The sequence below is a fragment of the Aythya ferina genome, assembly GCF_964211825.1.
Source record: "Aythya ferina genome assembly, chromosome: 5".
Classification (NCBI taxonomy): domain Eukaryota; kingdom Metazoa; phylum Chordata; class Aves; order Anseriformes; family Anatidae; genus Aythya; species Aythya ferina.
Window position 1 is genome coordinate 21152153 of NC_140301.1, and position 26660 is coordinate 21178812.

General features: G+C 36.2%; 1 protein-coding gene across 9 annotated transcripts in view; it reads right to left on the minus strand.

The window, feature by feature from the left end:
• AKAP6 (A-kinase anchoring protein 6) overlaps positions 1-26660 on the minus strand; it is a 279284-nt gene that overhangs the window by 216906 nt on the left and 35718 nt on the right. For 8 of the 9 annotated variants that reach the window (XM_084521164.1, XM_084521165.1, XM_084521168.1 and 5 more), the window contains one exon: positions 4328-4685. In XM_084521164.1, coding sequence (XP_084377290.1) covers positions 4328-4651 — 324 coding nt within the window. In that variant the 5' untranslated portion in view covers positions 4652-4685. Of the gene's footprint in view, positions 1-4327; positions 4686-7445; positions 7466-26660 lie in introns of those variants that run through there. The other variant, XM_084521170.1, reaches the window with a different exon arrangement.

The following is a 26660-nucleotide window of genomic DNA, read 5'->3' on the forward strand; positions in this document are numbered from 1 at the left end:
AAGAGACTAGCAGCAAAGACCCAAACAAGCCACAGGAAACAGAGCTCCTGATTACAAAAAGAGTACAAGCACAGACAGATCTGCATCGTGAACCCAGAGCAAGCCTTCACAAAAGTAAGATTATCTGTTTGCTGAGCAATTTTTCCAGCGAATAACATGAGGCTCCTATGGGCTCAATCGTCAAGCCAGCCCATCATCACCATGAGCCAACTGACAGCCAGAGGGAGGAAATCAACTTTAAGCACCTGAAACAAATAGAAAACAGCACGAAAATGCAATTGCACCTCTGCTGGCTGAGGAAAACAAACAATGAAAAAATTGTCTTGCTGTCACATTACAGTGAGGGAAAAAAAAAAAAAAAAAGACATTCAGAAGCTGTTATATTACAGACTTCTACCCTGAGTCAATATCATTTGTTTCTGTCTTTGATTTGGACCAAAGAGTAGAGATAAGGCTTATTCAATCCGCAGATGACAGCGATGCGTGTGCTGGGTAGAGATGCTTCTGGAACACACCAGAAGGTTTGGAACTGAAAAAGACACAGACAAGAGAAATGGTGTGGGGAGATTTAAAAGGGAAAAAAAAAATTTGAAAAAAAAAAAAAAAGATAAAAAAAATAGCCATACAAAGGTAAAAGTTCTACAAGTAAAATAGTACAGATAAAATAGATAAGAGATGAGAAAGCCTTAGTGCAGCAAAGAAGTTTGGGAGTTACGATGAATCACAAGCTGAACACGAATCAACCATCTTCTGCTGCTGTGAAAGAAGTAAATACTAAATCGGGACACATCATCTGAAAGATGTGTGAAATACTTTTTCAGTCTACTCAGCAGTAGCAAAGCCTCACACTAAGCCCTGTGTCCAGTCTAGGCACATCATTTCCAGAAGGACCCAGATGAGTTGGAAGGAATCCCTCATGGAGAAGTGAGAATTATCATAGCATACGATATGCTATGCTATGTATATAGCATAAAGGTTATATATTTTATATATAAAAGTTATATATTTTTTTCAGTACTAGAATAGAAAAATACAGTTAGAAAGGACCTACAAATATTGAATCCAACTCCCTGAGCACAAAAGCTGAAGCATGTTACTAAAGACGTTCCAAATGCCCCTTGAACACCATTCTTTCAACCCAAGCCACAGATCAAGAACTCAGTATTCTGGGTGTTGTGCAAGCACAAAATGATAAGCCATAAGCCATAAAGCGCAAATAGAAAATATATTTTTTAAAATCTAGAAATATAGAGGGAACATAGCAATGCTTATGAATGTTATGTAAAACCTCCTAAAAGGCTGAAACATTTTAAATGTTATATTTTTAAAGCAAGGTCTGGAGGTCAAGCTGGACAAAAAAAAAAAAAAAAAAAAAAAACCACCTAGTGATTAGTGATTTATATATTTAAATAAGTATAAAATGAAAAATTACAGGAAAAAAAAAAAAAAGGCCTTTTCACTTCAGATGCTAGAACTGACCACAAAACAAAATGAGATGGTCTCCTGTAACCACACAGTGTAAAACCTAGGAAAGCTGGATCTAACCTGCCCTGGGGTAGGTTCGCAAATTAGGAACGTCCCTTCACCAAGTCTGTAATAGAGCACTTTTTTTTTTTTTTTTTTTACTAGTGATACTATAAAAAGACTTTTACATGCATATTTATGCTGATATTTCCACCTGTATATGTACACATATACATATTGATGTGTATGATGTTAGTACTTTGCCCAGGTTACAACATGAAGAATTGATAAAGCTGATCTGCTGGTCATAATCCTACCATACAAAAGGAATCTTATATTGCTGTTAAATTTAGTAACATTATATTGTAAATGTATTAATTTCGTATGTTTGTATAATTGCTTTAATTCAATTTGCTCAAATACGAATTATGAAAAACAGTTAAGTAATTTTAAAATCAGTTGTGTGAAGTATTTTGTTTCTCTGGTTGTGATTTCTAGAGCAACAAAAGAGCCTAGAGAAGATAGCTTTTATTTCATGTTATGTTTACAATTATAACTGTCAATTATCTTTAGGTGCAATGAGATAATTGCATTCACGTTGACCACTCTTTCCTCTTCCAAACATGTCACTTGTTTCCAACACAGCTCAGATTATTGTATTGTTACATTTATCACATACACTTGAGACTCTACTACAAAAATCCTTTAGCTAAAGCCCTAGAAATAATGCTTAATATCAATATCAGTTCATTATGTGTTGTAATATAGGAGGATACAAAGACGACAAAACAATTGAATTGAAATATATCTGAAGTCCGAATAAAAGCAATTCCAGAAGCATTTGTTTTTTGTTTTTTTTTTAAGTTTTATTTCTTTCTTGCCTGTCCACAGGCAAGCAGCTTACATGTATTCCTAATGTCTTCAAGAATTTTTGAGCTTTTTACTACTAGCTCAGATGATTTTTTTTAAATCTACTACTACTTACATTACTCTTTGAATAATTAAAAAAATATATCAAATATTTCAAAAGTATCTTAAAATGCAATCATTATCTTGCACACACAAAGATACATGCACATATAAATATGCAGAAGTGCAGCACTTCCCCGTAAAACCAGGGTCCATACACAGGCTGACAGCCTCACCGCCAGCCCCCTAGCCCAGCTGATAGCCCACACAACCGAACATAATTGAGATTGTTTCACATTGTCCTTTTTTACGATTGCATTATCCAGATATCGTCCTAATCCCAAACAATCCCTAGGTGCTACAGCAATTGTTTTCACAGCTTAATATATATATATTATGAACTACCATTGGCTCCTACTACTTCACAAACTCTAAAAAGGAGAAAACTATGAGGAATGGTCTTCATTCAATGACCTCTATTTGGAAATAAAACATTTTACCGGAAGTATGAAGGTGAATTGTATGTACAGAGCATTCCCATTTTGCCAGCAGGCATAGCTCAGTCCTGCTTGTGCCCTGAGCTGGCCCGAAGCTGTGTGCAAATGCCATCCACAAGCATTCCCACTCTTCAGTTTCAGCTCAGCACTGATTTGGCCACAAGCAATCCCAGATCAGCATGGCAGTATCCAGCAAGATCTTTTATGTCTGCTTGCATTATGTAAAAACACATTCTCTAAGAGGCTACTGCATGTTGGGGATATAGGCTAGCACAGGTTCAAAGGCTAGCAAAGTTTACCCCAAATTTTTCAGAAAAATGGCAGGATCTTAACCACCTTTGGTTATGACTGATTACAGTACAATTGCTCTGTGGTGAGCACTCATATAGAGTTGTATTTTAAGATATCCTAAAGCCCCAGTCCTAAAATAAACATAAATAAAATACCATTGCGCTGAGTATGAAGGAAAACTATGTTCGCATAAACAGGGCTCAGAATGCAGGACTCTGAAGACAGCTCAGTCTGAAGAGATAATATTTGCTTGCTATTTTTGGAGGTTGTTTGCTGCCTTCAAAAGCATGCTTAATGTACTGCAGCAAGCCAAGCCTTGCAAACAAACATGCGCAAACAGTCCTGGAGAATATTTGATTGAATTTCACCTTGAACTTCTATAAAATGTTTAAAGATTCAACACTGAATTTTAAATTTGCAACCCAGACAGCAATAATTACTTAAACAGACTTGATTTCAGTGAATCGGTGGAATGAATATTGTTGCTCTTCTGCTTTACACAGAATATTTATTTTTTTCATTTTATTTTATTTTTTGACAAAGTCCAGTCTTGCTAATGGGTTTTCTTGTTGGGAAAAAAAAAAAAAAGGATTGATTTATTGACTATGACTATTCAGGTCTTATTGCTTCATATTTCTTCAAGACTCAGAGATTTAAAAAATCTACACATCTACCACTTTGTATGTAGTCCCACCTGAGTTCAGTTGTGAATGTAACCTTTACATGACTGAGAGGCCAGACATTAGACCCTATCCTACTGCCTTTGAAACTACATTTAGTTTTCAAATGAGCAGCCATGTTTATTGGGACACAGATTTGGGCAGTTTAGGGATTGAAGCCCATTAAAATCAGTGGGAATGTTTCTGGGCATTTTCAAAATTTCCAGTCAGATAACCTTTAGTGCTGTATTAGCTGTTCTCAGAGTTTGAACATGTTAATTTACATGGTTATGACTGCTGAATTAAGTGATAAGTAAATTACATTGAAAAAAAAAAATCTGAGAATGATACAGCTTCTATTATCTTCCTGAAATTAATTTATTTACTTTTTAGCACAGGCTGTCAGACACGTTATAGCAATCACAAAAAGGCCTTTTGTTTACTTTGCCAATAGCAAAACTACGGCAACCACCTTCATGGAAGTCTGCAATAAAAAATTCAACCTACCTTTAGCTGTACTAGATGCACATCCACATGTTTACTATCTGAGTCCTGCTGGACAGAGTAAGTCAGATCCCTGACTCTTTCAGATGTCATCCGAAGCCATGTCTCAATTTCTGGCAAATGGAGAACAATCTTCCAATCAGCACCGGTGTGTAGAGGAGGTGGCTTGTCATACTGCTGGCCAGAATCAAGCTCCTTCATGACATCCTCTTGGCCCTCTCTGTCAACTGTAGGAGTCATGTTTATAAGCATGGGAGATGCATCAGATGGCACGGGATCCAGGTCTTGTGTTCTCATTGGAGACAGTGCTACATCCATGGCTAACATGGGAAGATCTAAACCATAATTCTTTCCAACATAGCTGCAAAGATAAAAAGAAAAGAGAGTGCTGCTATGAGACCATATGTGCCATGAAAATGTTCACAAGACAAGGAGTAAATGGCAACGTGTGAGGTATCATACTTCATAAACTCTTCACCCTGTCTTCATCATATTAGAACTTTAGGAATAAATTGATTTTTCAAGTTATCTTCCATAATTTGAACAAACAACTTCTTTAAAAAGAATAACAATATTTTGTTTCTCTCACTACTGCAGACAATCACCTTGGAAATTACAGCTTTCATTAATGAGAAGTGTGCTGATTTTCTACAACTGCAACATAAGTAAACAGTCTGAATATTGACAAAGCTAGCAGAACTTTGCAGAACACCATAAGTTAATAAAAGTCTCATATTTGTAAACTAGCATTTATTAGAATATATTCCTTGGACTGAAATTTGTAATTAAACACAAAATATCTCAAGTTTATGGAAATCTTTTCCTAATTGCCTACTCAACTATTGGTCCCATACAACAAACATTTTTAAGGCAAATTTGAGACAACTGTTCTACACATCTGCTTTATGTGTTGTAGGTATATTTTAGTTCTGATATTTAAGTCCTTGTAGTTTTGTTAGATTAACAACTGTTGCAATAAGCAACAACTCTCTATTAAAATTTTATAGATAAGAATTCCATTGTGTCAAAATACATACCTAAAATTAAGAAGTCTTTTCATAGAAGTGGCTTTATTAAAGCCCCAAATCTGTGTATTCAATATACACATATGATATGCACTGGAAAAAGTAAATAAGGAAATGTTTTCCTTTATTCCTCTTTCTCTGTATTGTCTAGCTACATATAGCACAGAAGGCCACAATAAAACCTATGTCCAAGAAAAAAAAAAAATGCGCAATAGCACAGAACCAGGTTTGGAACTAAGTACCTAAGGCATTACAAAAACTTTCATATAGTAGGAGGTGTAATTTTACCTAACTTTGGAGAGATTCAAGTTTGATACATGCCTGCCTTTGATACACAACTTCACTAAATCATATACCAGCACTTACTTGCTTCTTCAATACTTTGCAACACTAACCTGTATTCAGTAAGTCAACTTCAAGAGGATTAAGAAGAACAAATCCTTTTAAAGTCACTTTTCTTTGTTTTAGCCAGTACATGTTAGAAATACTTCTACATTTTAACAACCTTTTGATAGTATTTCCTTTCCATCATACTAATGCTGCAAAACAAAAGAACTCAGTTATGCAGATATTACTTTGGGCAGCATTCCAAGTTTTTACGGTTTTAATTTTTTTTTTTTTTTTTTTTTCCTCTATAAAGACTGCAGTTTAGTTTTTTGGCATAACAGCAATAACATAGCAAAAAAGAGACCAGTGCCTTTCACTACTAAATCTACTAAACTGTAACTACCAAATGTAACCACTACATTTCAGGTAGACTCTCAATATCCAGTCTATTCTTGCAGGCAGTGTGTACCAAAAAAAAAAAAAAAAAAAAAAAAAGAGACGAGAGAGAGACATTTACTGATCATTTGATTTTATTTCCTATCCTGCTACTACTTAGTAAATTATCTTTTGCACATCTACCACCCGCTCAAAACAATATTTGGAAGTGCTATCAAGCTGTTAAATATTAATTTGGCACATCAGAACAAAAATTTCTGTCAGTGCAATCAAAGATTCCAATCACTCTCAGTGCCTGCTGCACAATTTTCAACACTTCTAGCTCAATTTTTCACATACTTTAGAATTAGATGGTGTCAAATAGAAAGCTCTGCAGCAAGACTCTATGTAATTAACATTTCAGGATACTGAGCATTTCTCACATTCATCTCTTTCCACCACCTGTTTTTCAATTTGAACACTGTTGCCATACATTCTCAAATATATTGCTAGACAAATAAATCGAATTGAAAACATTTTCTTTTAGTTACCACTGCTCACAGCCCAGTTTTATAGCATGTAAATCAACTGTTCCAAGAGCCAATAATATCATGATTTTAAGCATATTATTCACATGATTTCCTCCCCCCAAAGAATGACATTTTGGTCAAGCACACATGGTCTCTATTTCTGCATGTTTACCATCAACAAATTAAACAGGCCCATCAACAAAATAGTTGCTACTGAATTGCTAAATGATGCAGAAATACAGGAAGTGCAGCACTTGCTTTGTAGTTTGTCCACACAAAAAAATATGGTGCTTTGTGAGAGTTTTTCAACATGACTCAGCTCTAGTAAGGACATTACAGCAATTAGCAAACAGAAATTAAAACATGCTCCTGCAGAAGCAAACGAAAGCTAGCCCATGCTGCATGCAGAGCATAGCTCTAGCTTTGATATGCTGAGATCGCAATTAGCAACCATCTGGAACCTGCTGACCTGTTTTTGTTACGACCTGCTTGATTCTGTATACTGGCTCTCCAGCATTACAGCTAATAACTCCTTAACCTTAGTTGCTCTTAAAGTCAAGTCCTTTCAATCTTTTCTGTCTGCCAGATCACAGCAAGTTGTAGCACTTCAAGCACGAAAAGGAGGAGAAGTTTTAAAATAGATCACTCTTTGCCCATAAAAAAAAAAAAAAAAAAAAAAAAAAAAAAAAAAGAAAGAAAGAAAAAAAAAGAAAAAAGAAAAAAAAAGACAGAATAAGAAAAAAAAGACAGAATTTTATTACAGAAGTAATAAAACATACTGTGAATGCTAATTAGCAAGGTCTGGGACAATTTTAAAAAGCCCACGCATGCTTGAAAGGAGAAACTGTTGCAGCGAGACCTGACCGAATCTGAACACTAGTAGGCAGATTGATTATAGCGTTTCTTGGCAGAATAAAAAGGCATTGTCATGCCACGCCGCTGCGAGAAAGGCAAACCGAAGGCTTCTCTCACTCCCTCCGAGAAACCTGGCACGATCGCGGTGGTGCCCCAGAGGGCTCCTGGAGCCTGCGGGGGACCAGCGAGCTCCTCCCGGCCAGCCCCAGCCGTGGCCCCGGCCCCTCTGCAAGCACTGGGTGATGGCACTGTGCCCACATGCTCCAGGCAACCCCAAGCCACAGGGGCGGAAGGAAGGAGCCAACAGAGGCAACGGTGCAAAATTCAAGGCTCTTTGAATCACTGACCATGCACAGGTTTGGCTGCCACGCTGCTAAACAGGTCAACAGCCTTGCAGGGGGCTGCGTTCACAGGGGTGTGTAAAGCTCCTGGAGATCACTACCTGATCTTCTCTCCACACCACTCTCACACAGACACTCACATCCATTGACCTCTGGCTATATATCCGTTCCCCTCCAGCATTTAGGATATTAATTTATATCGAAGCCTGAAAGCCAAAACCAGCAAGATGGGCTGTAGACATCCTGCTTTAACATTTTCACCATTTAAATAAATCACCATAACTAAAATATATCAAATTTCAGCAAAAAGAATTGTAAGATTTGAAAAAGTGCATTTAAGAACAATAGTGCATACATCAAGCTAGCACAGACATCTAGGGGATTAAACATCTGCTAAGAAACTATATATGAATGGATGATTAAGCCAAATAATGCTTTGGGGTCGTATATTGCAGCATTTGACATTTTAAGTGACTGACTTTAAATGCTCAGCTTAGAGTTTGTTATATTTCTGGAGTATTTTGTTTTTCCAGATTTTGTGATAGTGAACAGTAAACAGTGAACTGTAAACAATTATCTGAGGTGCTAAAACACTTATCAAAACTGAATACACTTCTTAGAGTTGCTTTTCATATGTTCCTATGCAAAAATTACTTTTGGAAAAAAAAAAAAAAAAAGGTTAAGAAGCTATATATTTCCATCTAACCAGGACTAATATCAATGGTAAAGCGCTTTATAAAGATGAATAGTCAAGTTCACTCTTGTTTGCTACGTCACCAAATCCTGTTAGCATCGATAGCAGTTCTGAGTGGGCAAGCAATGCAAAATCAGAGTCTAGCTTTCCTGTAAACCAAACCCTTTCTGTACCTAGAATAGTCGTATAAGCAGGGTGGCTTTAAACTTGCACGTGAACAGCTGAAAATTTGTTTTCAAATGTCCTGATCAATAAAAGTGCATCTCAATACTTTCAGAGTTTAGCTGTATTTTCGCCATCACAATCAGAGTGTAAGAGATTTTTGCTGCCATTATTAAAATATATATATATATATATATATTTGTTTCTGTCACTTCTGAAGCTACTGCTTTAGTCCACTGAAACGGCACAACATTCAGAAACTACACAACAGCTACGAGCTTGTACTCTTTCTTTCTGGTGGTAGAAAAAAATATCACAGATGAATTGAGAGTTTTTTTAGTTCTTTATATACAGTTCTATCCATTTTCATGGATACTTGTATAAAAGGTGAGAAATCCTGTGTGAGCACATGCACACATATGCTTTGTCTTCGTCTTTAGTAAAATGCATTATTCCTAACAGATGGCTGATTACCTTCCACTAATCACATAGGCAATCTCACTTCCCCCTGGTTTTCTGCTCAATCAGATGCTAACACTGTTATGCAAAACACTGAGCGTGTGTGTCAACCATAATACAGTTCATCAATCATCGCAATCCTTGAAAGACTTCTCTCACTCATTCTGCTTCCCAGTTATTCATATTTTCCTTGTTTATAAAGTGTGGTGCATATTCACTCTGCCAGCTATCAGATCATCCACGTTTTCCTGCAGCAGCAGTTGGTTCTGTCAAACAAAGATTCATTAAGCATTTTAAGCCATACAGTAGTCCGAGCATTGATCAGTGGTGCAGACACTGGGCTGAGTGAATGTTAATGAGCTCTGATTTTTTCTTACTGTCACTTATTGTAAAGATCAGCCATAAGCATTATACAGCCACCTGTCTGTCAAGTAAAAAAATCATTTCATTCTACAGAATGTCAAAGAAAGAAAAAAGAACAATTCTGTCATTATATAATTATGTCTGCTTGCTGACTGAAATATAATGAAATATAATTTTAGCATCGTGAATTCACTGATGTTGAGTTAAACAGATACACAGCCAACTTTTATTTCCATTTCATTTTCAATAGTGTCAGGAATTCCTTGGCAAGTGGTAAGGTTCATTACATCTTTACCAGAAAGATGTAATCTGCTGTATCTTCTGCAGAGAAACTATGGGTATAACAACAACAACAACAAAAACTTAAAATACATTATGTCAATAACTATATATAGAGCAACTTCAATTTAATCTCACATTAACATTATCCATGCTACACTGATTCCATTGCTGATTTCATACCCGATTTAAGAAATGAAACAATTTCACAAAGCTTTTAAAGAATTGAATTCTAAGAGGGCCAGTTTATATTTTTCTCTTCATGTCAGTCTCTGTGAACACACTTCTGAAACTCTTCTTTTACTGTTATCCTACTATTACACCCAAATATCAGAACAAATTGGACAGGAAGCACAAAGCTTTTCATTTTGCATTGCTGGGCCCCCTATGTGATGTGTGTTGACTCTTAGAGACTGTATCTGAAAAGGAAGATGATAATGACTGAACTCCTGCACGATACAGAACAGAGACTTGTATAGTAATGCCAATACTAAGTCTGATCAATAATTAAAAACATGATTAAAATTTAAAATGTGACCGACTTGAATTTCATTAAATAGCCCATCCCAAAGGCTTCAAGGGTAGCAAAGCCAGACCACCAAGAATTAGCTGCGGAAATGCCACCATGGATGTTTAAGTTCCTGATTACATCTATAAATCAGCAACTAAGACACTGTAGTGACCCAGCACGCTCTTTGGTATCTGCTGTTTTTCTTTTTAATGCAAGGTGAAGGAAAATGTAAAACTTGCAAGTCTGAAGAAGGTATGAAATTCTCTGAACACTTATACTCTGAGTAAATGCACAAAATTCCAAGACAACTTTCAATCAAGCAACAAGAAAACAGATGAAACTCACTTAAGGTAGATATGATGTAATGTACATGAGAAAAAAAAAAACAATCCTAATTGCATACAGCACCATGGAGAGAAAGAATACTTGGCTCCTTTTAAACTAAAGGAAATATCCCATATGTGCTTATGTAAAAGCATAAATACTGTAATATATAGTGAAGTCTTGCTTGAAACAGTGCATTAAATTTATACTCTCCAGGCTCATATCATTTTATGTTCTCACTTATGAAAAAGCAAGGAGACTAGATGAAAATAATCCCATTAGACAACTGTTATGAGGTGCATCAGAAAAATATCTATGCTACAATATATATAGACACTGAAAAAAAAAGTTGTTTAATGCCAGATTTATTCAGATACAATGACGTACTCAGAGAATTAAACATATTGGGATGAGTAGTAGTGTTTTCTGTCCATTTCTGATTCAGCACAGGTTTGCCCTACAGTAAGAAACAGTGACTGGATGATGATGTAGTGGGAAGAGATTAACATTAAAATGGACAAAGACAAATTAGCTGCTTCATATTAATTCATCATTACTTCAGCAGCCTTTATTAGCTAACTGCACTCAACCACCTGAAGGCATCTGTTGTCCTGATTTTCACTCCAGAACGTCAGCAGTGCATAAAACAGGCAAGTTTCATATGCTAGTTCTTCAGTGCATGCAAGTGGCTGGTTTTTATTTACCTCCCTGGACAAACCACACTTGCTTATCGTGCTAGTGGCCAGAAATAAGCAAAACATTTGCAGTCATGACTTATTTTTTCCCTTCAGCAGTGACATACTACAAATCAGGTAATGAAGGGTGCAAAATAAATACTCAAGGTGGTCCCTGATTCCAAATTTTTCCTCCAGAAAGATGATATGAAACGCCTTCTAATTTGAAAGACAGCGAAATCCAGATTAGGTTTGGCTGAATACTAATCTGGATTTGAAATGGTGGTTAGTATGCACAGAGGTTTGTTAACAAGTATCTCCTTCTATTTAAACATATATTGAGGGAGAAATTTAGAATTAAAATTAATTCCCTAAATTTTATAGCATCTTTTTCAATTGCTCCCAACAGCATTACTGCCAAAGACCTAAAAGAGACAAATATCCTGCAGGGACATAGGAAAACATTTCCATCATCCTCTGTTCATGCCCTTTGTAACCATGACCACGATGTAAGGATGTGTAGATGTTGGAGCAATAGCTTGATCACTTCCAGTTTTACTGAGATATGCTGTGTTACATTAAGTAATAGCTTTTCTGATTCCCTTTTCCTGCATTTGAAAAGGGGATAATATATATCTACTTTAAATAGCATACTTAAACTAAATAACATTTACCAAATTAAAATAGTGAGCACTCCATTGCACAGGATAACTGAGAACTGGGATGGAAATAAATGGAAAAGCCTATATAATGCTACTGTTTCCACAGTGAAACTAGAACTAGACCATATGTCTTCATTCTCCAGCGTGTTTGCTTACAGCAAGGCTTACTCATTTCAATCCAGTGAATAAAACAGCAATAGTTCATAAACAATATATGTACATTCATGCAGTGCCACCAGAAATCCTAGGAACCAGGAGCATTAGGATGTCTCGTGCAAAGTCAGTTTTTCCAGCACTGACCCTGAGCTAGACCTCTGTTAGATGTCCGTAAGCTGCTTAGTCAATGCTTAGAGGAACCTCCTTCTCTGAAGTATCAAGCTCCATACATAGCAAGGCTCTCAAATTTACTGTCATTAATTGCTCTTTGGATTCACCTACTTTTTCTGATGGTTTAGAAAGACCTACATTCTTCTCTTTATTTTAGATATTTAGTATTTCTTCCTTTTCTCCCCCAAAACAAACAAACAACAAAAAACAATGTTGTGTTTTTGCTGTTATTTTTTGTTTTTTCCCTACCATTACTGGTAGTTAAAAAACACAGTATCGTGATGCAAGCAAATTTCACTAAGCCAAACCTGCTCTTCTCCAGGTCTTTCCTCAAAGCCAGTACTTTCATGATTTCTCCTATGATAGCAGAATGAAGGCATTGATGAAAGCGTTAGTTCAAAGTTAGGTTAAATAAAAATAACATCTTTCACTTTAATCTCATACTCCAGTTTAATAATACAAACATGCTAATCACTTGAGAGAAATCTTAATATTATTTCACAGAAAATTATCCAGACGTAAAACAAGCTTATTTCTTTTTAACATGGAAGATGATTATAAGCATTTAACTTCTTCTATCAAGCAACATAACCTCAGAACAGATCAGACAAGTAGAACTGGACAACCTTACTATAGCCCATTTTCAAGCTGCATCATTTCTTTTCCTCTCATGCAACAGGTTTGGATACATTAAAGTTTGATTTTCTTATAATACAGATTTTTGAAGCAACCTTTCCTTTTGGGGGAGAGGTACGATGCAGCTGCTGAGACTAGAAAGCCTGATCCTTATCATTATTCTGTATTTTATTAGGCTCGAGGCTGTGGCCAGCTGACCCTGAAAGTTCTTGCCATCGTACAAAGTTTAACTATAGATAATCTAGCTTTTAAATATAGTATTTTCACATCATAATTTGAAGAACACCACAGCCATTCTTGTTTCAATATAGGGATACACAGAAGACAACTAAGCTCTCTGGAGCACAGACTGCTTTCTGTACTGAGTTATACTGAGGGTTCTGTTCTAGAGGGTTCTGCTCCCTTATTTTGGTTCCTGGTACTATCTAATATCAATAATACATCATAAAATGCACACATTCAGTTATTTCAGGCATTCAGTTATTACAGTAATAGGGCACTGTAAAGCATTTTCTTCATTTGGCGATTAATTTTTAATACACATGAAAGCAATAGACTTCCTGTATTCCAAGAAGGAACCATGGCTTGGGTAACTATTTTCCACACTCTTTTCTCTCCATCACCACTCGGATAGAATCCTGAATTTTGATGTTAACTTATTGGTCACCTAAAAATAGATGTCTAGTTGTGCTGTGCTATCAGTTGGATGACACCATTACCCAAGATAACAAATACAGCTGCTTTGTCCCCTTCCTTCACATTGTGTAATTTCACAAGGTCATTTACAATTGACTCGTTAGTGTCATGAAGGCATTAGCCCATCCCTGTGCAGAATTATTATTTCTGGATTACACTAAGTGACAGAAAGAAGTTCTTTTTCTCCACATACATCAATACTGTTTTTGTACACAGAGCTTTCTAGTTTCACCATCAAAAATACCACCAATTTTCTCATCTCATTGCATCTTACTAATTTTGGAAGAAAAGCTACATGGTAAACAGTATCATGGACATCTCTAAACAGTGTTCAAGCATCTTTCCAACCTAATTTTGCACATGAATTTTTGTCAACCTTAAAAACATAGGCAATCGGAGAAATTTATTCTTATACTCAAAATCCATTTCAACACCACTGATAGCAGCCAGGACATTTTGCAGTACCAAATTCCCTCAACCATTCCTTTTACACACTTTTATTAGTACATAAGCACATAATATACACCAAGGCTACCCATCAGCCCTGTTACAGACCACATTTCCAGAGACAAATAATTCCAATTCTGATCTTTGATTATTGTTTATTAAACCAGCTTTATAGAAGTCAGTAACATGAAAGGAATAAGAAAGCAGACTTTCAAGAGCTCTCACAGCCAAATACAAAAATTAAGGTGCAAATGTTTCTACCCTCTTAAGTCATTCTCAGCCATCTAATGCTTTCTTTTATCATAAAGAAAGATGGCAGTCTCCAGCCACTAAAACTACTTTTACATGGGAATAAACGGTTTTGGGTATTTGTGGTTCAGATTCTTGAAGCCTAACAACTCATAAAGCATTGTCTTTGTTGACTGCTGCACTACTCATGGGCTATGCTTATTTTGTACAGACAATTGTGTTCATTCAGGTTTCTTATTTTTCTCCTGATATAAAAGATACAAGTTCTAAGATTTCTGTGAATGTTTTCAAGTACAGAGGATTCTCCTAGCAATGTGACCAGGGACTTATATTTTAATTTTCAAGAGTCAGAATAAATTGTATTGCCCAAATAGGTACAATTTGCTTCATAAGAAGTGCTGGAGAATGATGGATCTTCCCCCGTCTGCTGCCACCAGCAGGTAAGACATTGACATCAACACATTTTATGAACAAATGAGCTGCAGACTCCTTGTGCCTTGCACATAGATGGCATACTTCTTTGGTAAATCTGTTTAACACTCCCATCATTTTATTAGTATTTTCATTGTTCTAATACTAAACAATTCACTAATATGAACGATTCCATAAAGCAGTTCACATGATGCCCATGCAATTTGATATATAATTTAAATTCTAGATCAAGCACCTACACAAAGCACAGGATCTTTATACATACTAAGGAAATATTGGTATGAACTAGCATTTTTCTTTGGTTATATTTCAAGTATATATATATATAATATTTACATTATATATATTTATTTATATTATATATATATACTATATATATATATAAAAATAAATAAATTCAGGTAGTTCCAACTCAGAGACTTTTTCATCCTAATACCAATTAAGTGTGTAGTACGTGAATGGGGAACACTATTATATAAAGGCAGAATGCAGAAACATGGTTCCCAGTGCTATTTTTCATAATTTTATTCTAGATATTCTCATCTTGTATGATCTCCAAATGTTTGTTAAAAAACATTATTATGATGGAATAGTGCATACTTCAAATAGTACCCTTTCATTATTGTTTTGAACATACTGCTACAAGTCAATCACGTCTTCAGTTTATGTCTGCATTTTATTCACAGACATTTTTACACCACAAAAGCAAATTATATAGACAGGAAGAATTTCTACAGGAATCTAGGTAAACACACAGCTATGAACTATACATATGCAAGAATGCAGTTAATATTTCACACATCCAGAGAAATATTATAATGGAAAATTGGTAAAAAAGAAAAAAAAATCATTTATGGCCATTTAAAAGTTGTGTGCATTGTACATGAAGACAAACTATATATATGTATTTATCCCAGGTGGATTTACAGTAATTTATTTTTTTTTCCACACGAGCAGCCCAACTGAATTCATACAAAGTAATGTGTTTCCCCATATGTTTCCTAACCTCGCTCAAACAGCAAATTCCGTATTTAAAATATTATGTATCTATCTGTTATATGCAGATTTTGGTCTGGAAATTGGGATTGAAATTCCATAAATCTCCCCCTAAGCCAGATCTTCCCCTTTTTAGGTTTGTAACATTCACAAAAGGGAATATTTTTAAGATACTTATTTGTTCCTGAACTAGACCAATGTTTTCAGAGGAATGTAAAAGGTTTATCTCCCCCCTCAAAAATAAATAAAACCCTGTAGAACTGTTTTCTCAAGGCTATATAAAAAATAACAAACATAAGCCTTTAATTCATTCACTCCTACTACATAATTTCAAAAAAAAAGTCAGTGTTACTTTAAATATTTAATTGTATATTACCATTTAGGGCTTCTTTCAACATAAATTAAAATATTGACTTTTTGACTCAAAATTTTGGCTACTCCAGAGAGATAAAAAAGCAAACATGATTTTACAGACTCCACAGTACCATGAACATTTCATATAAACACTTGGAAAGGCTCAGACCTATATACTAGCCACTATACTGAAAAACAAACAAACAAAAAAAACAACAACAACCAAAAAAAAAAAAGTATATAAAAGTACAATTAAACCAGAACAACTGAGCAATCTCCACCCAAAGCACTTCATAAGGTTCTGCTTAAACCTCTTTCTTTGACAGTGGATGCCACTTCCAAGGAGGAGGAGAAAGCAAAGCTCCCACTTATTTTATGATCTCTGTAATCATCATCAGTGCATGGAGGAAAAACCACCAGCATGGCTTTCTCTTACCAAACATGAGAAAGTGTTTCTCCCCTGGGCACGTGGCCTCAGATTTAGCATGTGTTATTTACTCATGTACGTTGAGTAGCCAAGCCTTCAGAAAAGTGGTCAGGCATACAGGAAAACCAACGTTCTACATTCTTTCATATAGAACATGGAACTGGAAGGAAAAAAATAATAATCTTGAAATCCTGAGTTGTAAAGTGATTGTGGCTAACTTAATTTGGACAAGATGTGAGATGCGTTCTTGTCCTTAATATCCTTCAGTGCTAACAGAAAAAGCAAATAGAAACAACCGTTAACTACTAAACAAAGTAGCAGTAAGGAGACAACCTGTACTAAATAAGTTATCACTGGATTGTTCCTAGGTGTGATTCATTAAAAAGTTGTGGCCTACTTAAGCTACATTCTGGGTATATTGTTTTCTGTCCTGTGCTGTCCATGGATATTCATCTTGCTGTTTGGGAAATGCATGAGCAGTATCTGACCCTGATAACCAACTTACTCAGGGGTAAAGTGTGGAAGCTCAAACAAGCAGCTGAAATAAATTTGAGCACAGTTGCCAGCACAAGTCCCTGAGGTTTACCTGTTCTAGGTCAGACACAAGGGCTCCAGAACAAGGGAGAGAAAAAAAGGAAAAAAAAAAAAAAAAAAAAAAAAAGAAAAAAAAAAAGATCCAGGGTCTGTCTAGTAAATACAGAAGAGGCTGTAATGCACTTCAAATATTCTGGAATCTAGTAATAGAAAACAACAAACATGGATGTTCCAGCTGCCAGCAACTACCAGCAGAAATGATGGAAAGTGCTGGAAATGTCTGTGTTCTCAACAGCTGTGGAATTAAATACTGTTTATAGAGCCTGTCACAAATGATGCTATTTTTTCCAGAAAAATCTTGAAAGCAGTGAAAAAGCTAAGAGGGAGGGAGAGATGAACAATCTGTTGGGAAGGTAATTTTCTTTGCAGTTGCCAAAATCTGATAAAATTAAGATGACATGGATGTTTTCTGCATCACTCTTCTTCTAATTGGTAACTACACCCCTTGATGATATTTTAAAAAGGAACAGATGCTTCTGGTTTAAACAAATTTATTTTGGAAAAGCAAACTGCATCATGGATGAATGGATCTGTTTGTCCATTATGTTGAGAAAATTTGATTTGATTTTAAAAGGGTTACAGATGATTCTTTGTGGAATGAAAGCTATGTTACTCTGTGATCACTTAAAAAAAGCTGATTTAAGCTTAGAGCAGATATTTATGATGTACAGTGTCATAAGATAATTGCATTTACCAAGCTTGTTCTTTCAGTCTCTGATCAACATTTTCAGCAGGAAGAAATCATGCTCTGATAAGGTGTATTTGTCAGGTAGGGATTTCTGTAACATGGAAAATACTTTCCCTCTCACTAGTGTGGTTATTCACAGCACTGCTCATCTACATTCTACATTCAGACGATGAACAAGCCACGTCAGACACCTTCACTCCGTTCGCAATTCTGCAGTTTGTTGAATACGCAAATCATCTCTCCATGCCATTCTTTTCTATCCTTTAACAAGCAAGGACCTCAAATCAAAAAACTCTTTCTATCATACACCAACAGTAACAAAATGGAGCCCAATTTTAACTGGGAATTTTAAGCACTATGGGTAATAAATACTAATTTGCTGTGAAGAAAAGCAAACTAACAGCTGCCCTGAGCATACAGTACTTACCATCCTCCCTCCAGGCTGCCTGAGTTGACTCTCTAGCAGCAGTGACACAACAGTGGCACACTTTGAATAGAGAAGCGGGAACACCTTATTTATGAAGGGCAACCCAGTTTCACTCCTATTAAATAATTAAAATGGAAGACATACATTTGCTAAACAGCAACTGCTTCCATGGCTCTTTCCTGGGAGAAGACTATTCCTTATCACTTGCTTAAGAAGTAACATGAAGTTATGAACGTAACGGTCAGCTCCTCCAACCTTAACTCCACCCTTCTTGACATCAGTAATTTTTTTTTTCCTTTTTACTGTAATATGCCTTCCAATCTGTTTGAACCAAACTGGGAATATGAATGCTCTTGTGTACATACCATAAAATATATCTAGTTTGCTATCTGGACTGATTTTTTCCTGGAAGTCATCTTGCCTTTTCAAGTTTCAAAACTAGTTTATTTCATTTAAATTATCACATTTTAGCATTTAGCATAGCAATTTTATCATCTAACCTGAATGTAAAGGGTTTTCCCATAGTTTTGATCACATCTGTATTCAGATTTGTATTTTCAAGTCTGTATAATGTTAACATGCATCTAGACCAGGGATTTCTTTGGGTTATTTTCTGTTCAATATATTAATTACTTTATGTGGCTTAATGAGAATTTTGGCCTATGCTGAAGCTGTTCTGAAGAAATACTAAATCATGTGTTTAATTATATAAATTGTCCAGCTAGACTTGTATGTGATACCTATTTATGTGCTTGAGTACTTAGCCATGTCAAATCATTTTTATAGCAAAAGAATCACCCAGATTCATGACTTCAGTGTTGCCTTTTGAACTTTGAAGATTTTGTCAGGTGAGGGGAATTAGACCCATATTGGTGTTTTTTTAGAGCATGTCACCTCATATTTTCTATTCTCCCAGGTACATCCAGAGTGACTCAATACCTATAAGTGAATTTAAAAGGGTAATTACTGGGATTTATTGCACAAGTTGTTTAGTGTTTGTACTTGACATTCTAGACGGTCCCAGTCACTTGTAATGGAGCTGATTGGGAGGATTATAGCAAATAAGCAAGTAATATGTTGCTTTATACAAAGACTAACAAATATTCATGATAGCAAAACTTACACAGATCTTTTACAAGTCTGTTACATGCAAATTTAGATGTTGCCTTCTTTGGAGTGCGAGGAAAGAACCAGAACTGCAAAATAAATTCTAAATTTGCTTGATGCTGTAACTTACTTCTGTGTTCATTTTCAGCCTTCCCATGATAGTGCACTTGTGTCTCTCCCTGTTTAGTGTTACCATCTTAGCAGGGACTATACTTGATACTATAACATAGATAATGATATCACAAGCTAGTTTAACATCCCTTTATACATGCCATAACAATATGTGTAACACGAAGGTAGTTATAAAATCTGCCATCCGGGAGCTCAGCAGTGAGAAGCAATTCCTTTCCCAACAGTTGCTTGCTGTATAAAGGGAGGGTCTGTAAGCATGTGGACAGTAACAGAAAAAAGGGTCAGTCTTGGAAAGATGGAAGAAAAATAGAGTAAAAAACATGAGTCTCAGAAGCAACCCTGATAGTCACTTCCCATAGAGCTTTTTTCTTTGATAGCAAAACAGTTAATTTTCATAGCAATTAACTATTTACCATATTTAGAAAGCATACCAGGTGTGTAAAGTTTCAATTTGCATATATAGATTAAACTTACTATGTTTGTACTTATTCTGAAAACTCCTCATGTGATTTTATCCAAGCTCAGTTATTCCATGTGCTTCCAACAATGGTATCAATTTGTTCAGACTCCTTGAAGCCTCATTAAATGTCTGGTTAAATAGCTTTCTGTCCCTCCCCTCGTTGTGATGCTCGTTTTTATTTGAATTAACTCCTCACTCCTAAAGTTAGTTTATCTTAGATTCTTAAACTCCCCTGGAAAACAGCCTGGTAACCAGTAACTCTCAAGGTGCAACTAGTTTCCCTAGCTGTTGCATCCCATTGATTTGAGCAACCACAACTCATTCGTTCAAACATCAGCACTTAGGACCATACCCTTTTAATCTCTGATATGTTTACATGGGACTGATAGCTGTGACATGGGAGCTATGGGAAACCTGTGATCTTCCAGCCAGAGGCCATGCAGGGTATTTCAGAGCAGAGGCTGCTCTTATGTTAGAGACAGTCCCTCTCCACTATATCTTCATAATCCTTGCTAAAAATTTATTTCCTGCCTAGCACTATGAATTGCACCCATGCCAGCATCAAGCCTTGCACAACTTGCCAGCAGCAGCAGGATGTGCCAGGAGAGGATGTGTTCTGTCCTTGTCTGCTGAGATGCCCACCAGCTACAAGCATTGGAGCTGGTGCTGCTCTGGACCCTCTCAAGCACCTGTTGGCAATGGAAAGAATCCCAAACAGTCCCTATTACTGTGTGCCCACCTAACACCTCTTGTTAGAGCATGTTTTCTTCTGCTCAGCTGCCTTTGGCTTCTAATTACATTCAGCATAATTGGAATCCTAATTGAATCATAGAGTAGGACCCTGCAGCCTTATGTCTTGAGTCTTGTCCTGAACCTCTTTCTACTCAGGACAAATGAGAATCGTCCTTGCAAATTGTGTCCAGCTGGAGATAATCTTCATCAAAACTTAGGAGAACTATGTTTTCAGCAATCACTGAGAAACACACATTCCTCAGATACAGTGCAAATTACCTTAAGAACAATTAAATATGTTCAGCTAATGGACAGATTCAGTTTAGAGAAATGTGGTCCTATTTTAGCTGTCTGAAATTCCTTACTACCTATTGTTGCTTTCACTTTTTGTTCAAGAATTTGCTGTCTCTTCAAATCAGGTATGTGTCCTGTTCATACTCTATCCTGTCTGATTGCTCATATAACACTAAAGGCAGGCAAGATGAGCACAAAACACTTTTCAGCTTAATTCAGCCTGAACCGTTGCTCAGAAGGATGAACAGTACAACAGAATATGTTAGAAATTTTGAGTAGTATCTTTTAACAGAAACTTGAGAAGATTTCCTTTGTGTTACAAAGCTGTTGAATTTGTCAAAAATATTTTCACGATGACTTTATTATCTTTTCCTTGAATAGCAAAAGTTTCTAGATTAGTTACACACTGATCTTGGGGAGAAAGTGAATAACCAGTGTAAAGAGTGAATGTTAAAGAGAAATGAAGGAACTAACATCACTGATGTTAAAATAAACAACCATACATACCAAGCCAGGGAGGAAAGGGTGCAAGGATTTGACAATAAAGTCTTCTATTTGGTAAATTACAGGTGTAGTTTTAAATCATTTTAATCACAAATATTATGTGGATATCAAACGGTGCAGATGAATTGCATCCTTGATGTTCATTAGTTAATAACGCTAACTTAATGTAGTTGAATAGTCATCCTACAAAAATGCCCCAAGTTCCAACTTACAACTTTGCACAAGAAAGAAAAATGTCATACAAGGCTAGGAAGTCCCAACCCACACAGCAGGAAACAATTGCAACGCTTCCAAATATGCAAGATATGCAATCCTTTTTGAATTACACCATCATCAAAACTCACTGAGTATTCTGAAATAACTCACTCACATAGTCCATGCACATAGGTCAACAAAACACATATATGAAATAAAAATATGTAATGAACTGGTAAATTCTGTTCAGTGCTAAACAAGTATCAGCCAACTTAAATTCTTTAAATACAAATCCACATTAAACAATGAGAAGGATGTAGCCGTACCAAAGGAAGAGATGAACTTTGGCATTTGCAATTACTCCCTGTAGAAGTTTTTCTGTATATCTGGTTTTAACCATCTTTGGTTGTTTGTGAAACCATCATTTTACATTACCTTAGCATGATAGCAATCGGCATTCTCTTCTGCCACACTAATGACCTCATTTTATCCTGAAGTTACCATCAAACAGCTTTAGTCAATATAGAAATTAGTTTTTTGTCTACCAGAGATAAGGGGTAGTACTAAATATTAACACAAAATGTTAACTGAAACAGTAACTCTTTAAAATAATATGCAGTGACAGTCTCCTATCGCTTTGTTGCTCTAAGTTTCTTTCTGGTTGAACAGATCTAGTCATCTCTAACAGATACAAGATAGCCTTGAAGATAGAAAATTCATTTCTCCAGTGTAGAAAGAAACAAGCTGAAATAATGCAAGTTTTCCCATAACAACCTACCCACTTTTTGAAGTGATTACTTGTATTTAGGCACGTAGGCAGGGTTTCCTGTGGGAAGAGTGAGGGCCTGTTAACCCCAAGGTCATGCTTACAGCGAGGAGGGGTACAGTGCTGGAGCCCTCCTATCTGAACAGGATGTGCAGGGAGATGAGGGGAAAAAAAAGGGATGGAGTTTTATATCACCACTTCCAGACAGTAATTTATTTCATATTCCCATTCAGAACCAAGACTTTGGTCTCATCTCTGAAGTATGCCATAAATGAGATTCAGGACATCTATGCAACTGTTGACAGCTCTGGGATGGAGACCGTACAACTCCTACAGAGTATCAGAACCCTACAGAAAAGATAAAACTCATTATTACAAAAAGACTTTTCCATAGGCTAAAAGAGACTGAGTTAATCCCACCACAATGATCCCTGGCCTCGCTATTTTTTCAAAGGCAAGGCACACGTTCTCATGTATACAGTACTTGCCACGTTTATCTTTTTCTCTTGCTTTTTAAGTAAGATAACAGGTCTTCCACTACCTTAGCTGTCCTTGATGGAAGAAAGGTCAGAGAACACACTAGACACCACAAGCAGGTATTTCCCCTGGCTAATGACATGGAAAAACACATGTAGTGATGTTAAGTATGACATCAGAACCTCAAAGAATAAAGCAGACTGCACAACTAACAATGTCATTTATCACGTTTATTGCTTCTAACGAGGCTATGTTCCCAGCCTACTGAAAAGCAGGATGAGAAAGCACTCTTACTAAGGCTGTGAAAAATTTTAGCTCCATTCTCTGCTGATATAACACAGTAACTGATAATTATAAGTCAAGAATAATAATGTACTTGGGTAAGATAGATGATTAAGCACTGTGCTAAACACTGATAAAATAGGTAACATTCATTCAATAGGAATCGAGCTTATATTAAAAAGAATTAAGAAACAGGTGGATAGCTGAGGGATCTGGGGAAGAAGCATTTGGTGGAGAATCAAACAAGGCTGTTTCAAGTGAGATTCCATAGGGATTAGTGCAAGGCCCAGTACTATTTACCATTTTCATCAGTTGTGTGAAAGCAAACACAAAAACACTGCAGATAACGTTTGCAGATAGACTGCTGGAAAGCTGAAGAAGGATGAGTACAGTTCTGTTACAGCAAGGAATGTTTCCACACACAACTGCAAAGAAAGCCTCACTGGTGACTGAGGTCATATTTTTTGTAAACCAGCCCCATTGAACAAAATGTATTTTAGTCCAAGCAAATGTGGTTTCACACCCAAGATCAAGGAATGAAATCAATAACTAACATATGGAGGAATCTCGACTCAAGAATGAAAGGAAGGGGTGCTAAGGGCAAACACAAAATGTGTACTATATGTTATGGTGTGAAAATCTGGGTTAATAGGATTTTTGGAACAAACCAGGTGCAAGGAACAATAGAAAAAAACTAGCCCTACTTCTAATTACAGTAATAGTGAGACCTGTAATGAAATGATGCGGGAAGGCACAGTGGGTTCAAATTGTAACGGACATCTCCCCCAATACTGGTGATTTACTGTGATAATCAAACTGCTGAGAAAAATGTGGGTTCTCTGCCTGAAGCTGATCAAGAATGGAAAATATGAGTTGACTGGTTGAAAGACCTGCAAACATCTAATAGCATTAAAACCTAGGAACTATATTCTGACACTTGTTTCATAAAGACTGTCACAGACTGTCTTCTGAAATTGTTTTTAACTGCTAAATCACAAGAATGAATATTGAGTACAGAGATCTGAAGCCTTAGGCCATACCATGTTTCACAACACTACAGCAGAGAATGCTGAACTACTAGGAAAATAATCACCTGAGTTCCTCTGATAACGCTTTATAGAGTTCTTGTCTTAAAATCGTTACTGTGCTGAGCAGCTGAAACCATCTCCATTCTATTGTTCCTCTCCCCCACCAAGTGAAAATATCTATGAGTAAACACACGATGCTTTGTAAACAATGGGTTTTGCCATCTGGTAACATTGCTGAAATATTTTCTTTTGCTGGAAAGAGAACATTTCATTTCAAAGCATTTCTGAAAAGAAAAGAGATTAAAATTAAAAGCAGGATTTTTTTTTTGTTGTTGTGTTTTTGCTTTATTTTATGTTTTAGTATTCATGTTTGTTTATTTGCCTCTCCTCTGTATCTTTCTATATTTCCTTAGTTGGAAAGTTCACTATGACCAAATATAATATGGGGAAAAAAATGACCTGGATTAAGAATTTTCCTTGGATACAGCAAGCAAACACTATATGTATTAACACTACCAGAACCAAAAAAATTAAGGAAAAAAATTTAGGAAAAAAAAATTGTAAACTTTATCCTATACCAAAGCAGAAGAAAATAGTCCAATAAACTTCCAAGCACTACTTTTCCAGAACTTCAGAAAATAGGTAATCAAAGTATCATCTTCAGAACAGCCTTTTAATGCTCTTTGCTGAAACACAGCTGAAACAACACAATTACTAGTGCAGTAAGAGCCTGTTCTAGATGTTGTCATTTGGACTCTATCCCTCAGTGCATCACACTGGTTTGATTCAGCCCATTAGTACTATGAAATTCCTGACACTGAGAGCAAGTTTCAAAAGGAAGTGTTTATTTGTAATAAAGTTTATAACTGCAGAGCTATTGCTCTGCTTCCAGAAGCACAGAGTCAGAAAGACAGGAAGTGCTAGCCTGCATATCATATCCCATGAAAACACTGACAAAGTAGAGACCTCTCCTTTCATTTCTTCTCACTTCTTTATTTAAGGGTGAAGAAACAAGTTCATAAAATGAAAGAAAATAACTTGTATTGAACTTCACGGAACCTAATCTCTACGTTTCCATGAAGAAGAAACTACAATTACACTTAATGTTTCTTTTTTTTCTTTTCTTTTTTTTTTTTTTTTTGCCTCCATATGGGACATGAGCATGGAATGCTCCTCTTCAGTTGAAAACATTTCTGAATGGACTCTGAAAATCCTATACTTATCATTTCAAAGGCATTTAGATATATTCTATAATTACAGCAATCTTCTGAGTATTGCTGCATTCTACGTTACCTAAGGTTTTGTTCTTCTAGACATTTTTTCATTTGACATAGAGGCACTTGGAAATTCACTGTCTCGCAGAACTGCTCTATCTCTGAAGAGCTGCAGACTTGTTTATATAAATACGACTCTAGGAACAGCAATCCTGCCCGCAGTTCTTGTAAAGCTGCTATGACACACCATGTGATTGTTGTCAAATCACAACCACCATATATAATATAGGCTCAGTTTAATCCATTTCAGAATGAGGAATTTATATCTTCCCTTCTACGCTGCACAAACTGTATGTTGGATCTCTTCCACTGAGCTTCACAGAAAAGAATAGCAAATCATGACTCATAGCCTCAAAAAACAACGTGACCCTGTCTTGGGGGAAAAGTACATGCAATCTATACAAGATCTGAGCTGACACCAAGCAAGGGAAAGCTGGCATGGCTAAACAGTAAGAATTTGTATCAGCTGCCGTTACTGCAGCTTTTGTTTGACAGTTCCGTATTGCTTATTACACAACCGCAGGTATAAACAGCCCTGATGCATTTTGCATCCCAAGCTCAGAAGCTTTGCACACAAGTTGTTGGCCGTGGCCCACAGCAGAGCTGCTGACCCCCAAGGAAGCCCCCACAGGAGTTGAGGGCATGTGCCTGCTGCAAGCAGAAACCCTAAACTTACCACAAACCCACATTGCTTTGCCAAGTCCTAACATCTGCCATTGCCTGATTTTCCTATAATACGGATATCTTCATCTGAAGGTTCTTTATAGCCACCTTTGCCAGCTGTTCAGCTATCACTTTCAACACCTCAGAATGTTATTTGCTCGTTAGCACAACTTTTCCTTATCAGTTAATTTGCACATTTTAAGGTTCACAATGTATTACAACTCTTTAACACAATGCAACCATTTTTACTATGTTCAGATAAAAAGTGCCCTTAACACTGTAAACTTATTAATCACTGTTTCCTCCATACACATTTTGCTTAAAAGATCTTCATTAAAAATTTACACAAAACTTCCTGTCTGCCTAGGTGGCTTGTTAGTAAAGCAAACATTAATAAAAATGCATCTCCTTTACAAAACAGATGTTGCAAACAAGCCTTGAAAATATGCATTTTTATTCATGAAAAACAAAACGCACAGAGAAAAGCTCTACAATCTAGACAGGTGATTCCTCCTTATCTGTGTATGTCTCATATCTATGAATACTCCTCCAGAATGTTATTCCTACA